Source organism: Dipodomys ordii, unplaced genomic scaffold, assembly GCF_000151885.1.
Source record: "Dipodomys ordii isolate 6190 unplaced genomic scaffold, Dord_2.0 Scaffold15, whole genome shotgun sequence".
Classification (NCBI taxonomy): Eukaryota; Metazoa; Chordata; class Mammalia; order Rodentia; family Heteromyidae; genus Dipodomys; species Dipodomys ordii.
Genome location: NW_012267231.1, coordinates 15,564,002 through 15,568,986, shown reverse-complemented (window position 1 = coordinate 15,568,986; position 4,985 = coordinate 15,564,002). Strand labels below are relative to the sequence as shown.

The window sequence follows — 4,985 nt, the reverse complement described above, 5'->3', positions numbered from 1 at the left end:
GGCTTTTTGCTGGTTCACTGGAGATCAATGTCTCACAGACTTCCCTGCCTGGGCTGGTTTTGAACTGTAATCCTCCATATCTCAGCCTCCTGAGTAGCTAGGATGTGAGCCCCTGGCACCCCCGCACACCCCCATCCCCCCTTCCCCGCCCTCCCATTTGCCATGCCCTGGGCCCCCTGCGGCCTCAGGCCTTTCAGAGCTGCCAGGACCACGCAGGAGGCCTTGGTGATGCGGTATGGTATTTAATAGAGTCATCTTGGGCCAACTCAGGCATGAGGACCGCTCAGGTGTGGGGGGAGTCGGCCGCTTCCTTCGGGGAGGCAGCCGGCTTGCCCGGCTGCTGGGGTTCCAGCTTGGGGGGCCGCTGGGGGTCCGTGGAGGAGATGAAGACATTCTGCGGAATGCAAGGTGACTCAGGTGAGGATGGTGCCCCATGTCCAGGGACCCAACGATCCACAGCCCGAGGCCTCCTGACTTCTGACAGATTCCCAGGCTTGTGATGCCACAAGGCTGAGCAGGGTTCCCGATGGGGCGTCTGGGGTGTGGAGGCGCCCAGGGTTGGGGTGGGAGGAGCCCACACAGGAGAGTGTCAGACAGAGGAAGGGTTTGGGGTGGAAGTGGATGACACACTGGGAGGGTGCTGAGCGCCGGTGCTCACGCCTGTCATCCCAGCCACTCAGGAGGCTGAGAGCTGAGGATCGCGGTTCCAAGGCCGCCCGGGAAGGAAAGTCCATGACACTCCTATGTCCAGTGAACCAGCCAAAAGCCAGACAAAGCAAAAGAGCTCAGGGACAGCATCCAGCCCGTGTTCAAGACCCAGAACCGGTAGCCTCAGCCCTGGGATGCCTGGGACAAAGTAGCCATGCTGTCACTGGGAACTGGGCTCGAACTCAGAGCCTTGCGTGTTCATATGGCTGGTGCTCGACCATTTGAACCACAGCTCCACTTGTAGCCTTTGTGCTGGTTCATTGCAGAATCTCATGGATCTGTCTGCCTGGGCTGGCTTTGAACTTTGGTCCTCAGATCTCCACCTGTGTGGAGCTGGGATGACAGGTGTGAGCACAGGACCTGGCCACAGTCACCTTGAAGCACACACAATACTTGGGGGAGCGGGACGGGGCGGGGGGAGAGCTGGGACAGAGCTCCCCCTCCAGGAGCTGCCCCCCCACGTTCCTCCAGGCCCCGGTCTCCTGAACCCCTGGACTTCTCCTCTGGGCCTGACTCACAGCCGGGTCTGTGAGGACGAGGCTGGAGGCATGCCGGAAGCCGTGCTCCTGCTCCTGCAGCCGCGTGGCCAGGTCCTGCTTCTCCCGTCCCCAGCGCCGCGCCGAGTCCTCCAGCTGCACACACCAGACAGGCGCTGCAGAGCCCCGGCCGTGCGGCCCATGCACACAGGCCCGGGCCTGCGCCCACACCTGCGCCACCCCAGCACACCCACGGGAAGCCGGACAGAGGCCATTCAGCCAGGGCTCCAACACACAGACAGACCGACTCTACAGCCCACAGCATACTGAGCCCTCAGCCCAACTCTGATCACAGACTGAGCCTGGAGAGGGCTCACACACTAAGCCCTGATCCTGGTCACACACTGAGCTCTGATCATGGTCACACACTGAGCTCTGATCATGGTCACACACTGAGCCTTCATCCCAGTCACACACTGAGCTCTGATCATGGTCACACACTGAGCCTGATCAAGGTCATTCACTGAGCCTGATCTTAATCATTCACAGAGTCCTGATCCTGACTACAAACTAAGCCTTGATCCTGGTCATACACAAAGCCTTGAGAGTGCTCACACACTGAGCTTTGATCTGAGTCACAAACTGCACCTTGATCCTGGTCACGCAGTGAGCCCTGATCCTGGGCCACACAGAGTCCTGATCCTGACCACATACTGAGCCTGTATCCTGGTCACAGACTGGGCCTCAATCCAGGTCACATACTGAGCCTTGACCCTGGTCACCGACCAGCCTGGATCCTAGTCACATACTAAGCCCTGGTCCTGGTCACCTACTCAGCCCTGACCCTACTTGTGTACTGAGCCTCCATCTTGGTGGCAGGCTGAGCAGTGAGCCAAGGCTCACCTCACCCACCAGGTTTTCCAGGGCCAAGATCCGGTTCTGAGCGCGCTCCAGCTTGGCCAGCAGGTTAAGCTTGTCTGAAGAGCTGCTGCCCAGGAGATCCTGTGGACAAGGCAGAAAGTCCGCTGTGCGGCCGCGGGGGGCGGCGGCCAGGCCAGCTCCTGTGAGCTCTGGCGGTGCTGAGACAGCCGGCTCTGAGTTCTAAACTCAGCTTCCTCCACACAGCACAGGCTCTGGCCGCACCGAGATTCTCTCACAGATCGGAACCTTCCCAAGTTGTCGGCTGTTTGTGATGTGGTGCCAGTCCTCAGGGCCTGAGCATTCTCCCTTGGCTCTTTTCTGCTCCAGGCTGAGGCTTGACCCACACTCCCGCCTCTGGCTTTTGGCTGCTTCTTGGAGAGCAGAGTCTCTTAGACCTTCCCGACTGGGCTCAGCTGTGAGCTCCGTGAGCAGCCTGGATGGCAGGCGTGAGCCATGGGTGCCTGGCTGGCCTCTACAGATGCACACATGCATGTTTGCATGTGAACAACTCATGTGTGGGAGCTTTCTTTCATGCCCACAAGGGACTGTGTGGAGAACGTTCTGGAAGATCCTGTGAAGAAGCCAAAACGCCGGTCCCTATGGGGCAGCTGGCTCCGCATGTGGAAGTGTTTTCCAGGCAGTGAGCCCAGACTGTCCCAGCCCTGGCTGTCATCCCGGGACCCACCCTGAGCTTGCGAGGAGCTGAGGCCTGGCCCTGGACCCACCTGTGCAGACAGGGTCTCTGGCCATCCATCTCCTGCAGCCTGTCTGCGACGTCTCCACCTGCTCCCAACTCCCCAGGGTCCACCTGGCATGGGGGGGGAAGGGCTTTCCAAGGCTGTACCAATCCCAGGGAAGGTTCTAGAAGGGAGTTCAGGCAGGCCTGGGTGGGGTGCATGTAGGAGGAGGATCAGGGGTCCTGTGGGGCTGGCTCGGAACCTCAAAGTTCAAGGCGAGTGAAGGAGGAGAGTTCCGATGCACACTTGTACCCCCTGTACCCCGGGAACAAAAGCAAGGTGTGCAAGTTCACATCCCAGGGGACACCTAGAACCCCCCTGAACCCAGGAGCCTAGCATGGAGGTTTTTCCCTCTGGTCCTGGGGCTTGAACTCAGGGCCCGGGTGCTATTCCTGAGTTTCTTTAGCTGAAGGCCATCGCTCTACCACTGGAGCCACAGTGCCACCGGCAGCTCTTCTGAGTAGTTCATGGGAGATAAGAGTCTCCCTAACTTTTCTGCCCATGCTGGCCTCAAACCATGATCCTCAGATCTCAGCCTCCTGAGTAGTAGGATGATAGGCGTGAGCCACCGGCACCCAGCCTTTGTTATTATTATTTTTTTGTTGGTTGTGGGGTCTGGGTGCTGTCCCTCAGCTCTTCAGTTCAAGGCTCTACCACTTGAACCACAGCACCACTTCCAGCTCTTTCTACTTTACTTGGTTCTGAGGAATCCAACCCAGGGCCTCATGCATGTGAGGCAAGCGCTTTACCACTGAGCCATCTTCCCAGCCCTTATTATTTTTAATGCCAGTACTGAAGATAGAACTCAGGGCCTAGATGCTGTTCCTTGGCTTTTCCTCTCAGGCCTGGAGCTCTACCATTTGAGCCACAAGTGGCTCTTTGGTGGCTCTTTGGAGATAAGAAGTCTCCCTGCAACTCTGGTCTGGCCTCCAACCATGATCCTCAGGTCTCAGCCTCCTGAGTGGCTGGGATGAAAGGCACAAGCCAAGGACGCTCAGCTCTAGCTTGGATCTTAAATTTGGCTGGTGCTCCTGGCTGTGGCTGGTACCTACGTAGGCCGGTCCAGGCCAGCCTTGCAGGAGGCTCTTACCGGTAGGGCCTGTTGCTGCAGGATAATGGGGGCTGACTGGTGGTGGTTCTTCTCCAGCTCTGCCCGCAGCCTGGTGTTTTCAGCCAGCAGCACGGAGTAGAGGTTGGCAGGCAGGTTCTCGCCTATGGGCAGGTGGGGGATATGGAGGAGGCTGCCAATGTGGCCAGGGGTGTATGGGCCTGGGCCTTCCTGCCTCCATGTGTCTGCCCTGCTCTGCATTGAATGTGCTGTGTGTGTGTGCGTATGTGTGTGTGTGTCCTGAGTCTTGAACTCAGGACTGGAGCACTCTTCCTGAGCTTTGTCACTTAAAGCTGGTGTTCTACCAATTGAACCACACCTCCATTTCTGGATTTTTTTTTGCTGTTTCATTGGACAGAAAAGTCTCATAGCCTTTCCTACCCTGGCTGGCTTCAAAACACAATCCTCAGCCCTCAGCCTCCTGAGTGTCTTGGATTTCAGGTGTGAGCCCCTGGCCCCCGGCTGTGGCTTTCCATTGCTGGTGGCAATCTGTCTGTCCTGCTGGGCTGTTTAGAATCTGACTCTGTTGTTTCTCCTTGTACTGTCCACCCCATCTTTCCTGTGTTACAAACAGCTCAGTTCCTCTTCCTGGGTTCCTGTATAGCTGGGGTGTTGGGGCATCCAGAAGGCAGGGCAAAAGCTGGCGAGGGGCTGGACACCCGTCATCCTAGCTACTCAGGAGGCTGAGATCTGAGGATCACAGTTCAAACCCAGCTGGGGGAAGGAAAGTCCATGAGACTCTTCAACAAACCACCAGAAAACCGGAAGTGGCGCTGTGACTCAAGTGGTAGAGCGCTCACCTTGAGCTGAAGCGCTCAGGGTCAGCGCCCAGGCCCAGAGTTCAAGCTGGGGCGGGGACAGGGGGGGTCCATTCGTTCCTCTCTGCCTCAGGGGGTGGACCCACCTGCAGTGGGCTTTCCTGGTGGCCAGCTTGAAGGAGGCGGCTCGCTCCTCTCGCGGAGCCTGTCCTCCAGCACCCGCTCCATCTTCTCGATCACCTGGCAGTGGAGCACCAAGGCTGGCCTGGGGCCCCCC

The 4,985-nt window shown here is 58.4% G+C and overlaps 1 protein-coding gene across 1 annotated transcript in view; it reads right to left on the bottom strand.

Moving 5' to 3' along the window:
- Window positions 1-283: 283 nt before the first annotated feature.
- Ccdc33 (coiled-coil domain containing 33) overlaps window positions 284-4,985 on the bottom strand; it is a 60,962-nt gene continuing 56,260 nt past the window's right edge. The window contains exons 14-20 of the mRNA XM_013011923.1: window positions 4,851-4,948; window positions 3,933-4,083; window positions 2,841-2,913; window positions 2,510-2,518; window positions 2,097-2,209; window positions 1,227-1,340; window positions 284-394 (exon numbers count right to left, since the gene is read on the bottom strand). Of these exons, the coding sequence (XP_012867377.1) occupies window positions 284-394; window positions 1,227-1,340; window positions 2,097-2,209; window positions 2,510-2,518; window positions 2,841-2,913; window positions 3,933-4,083; window positions 4,851-4,948 (669 nt within the window). The remainder of the gene's footprint in view (window positions 395-1,226; window positions 1,341-2,096; window positions 2,210-2,509; window positions 2,519-2,840; window positions 2,914-3,932; window positions 4,084-4,850; window positions 4,949-4,985) is intronic.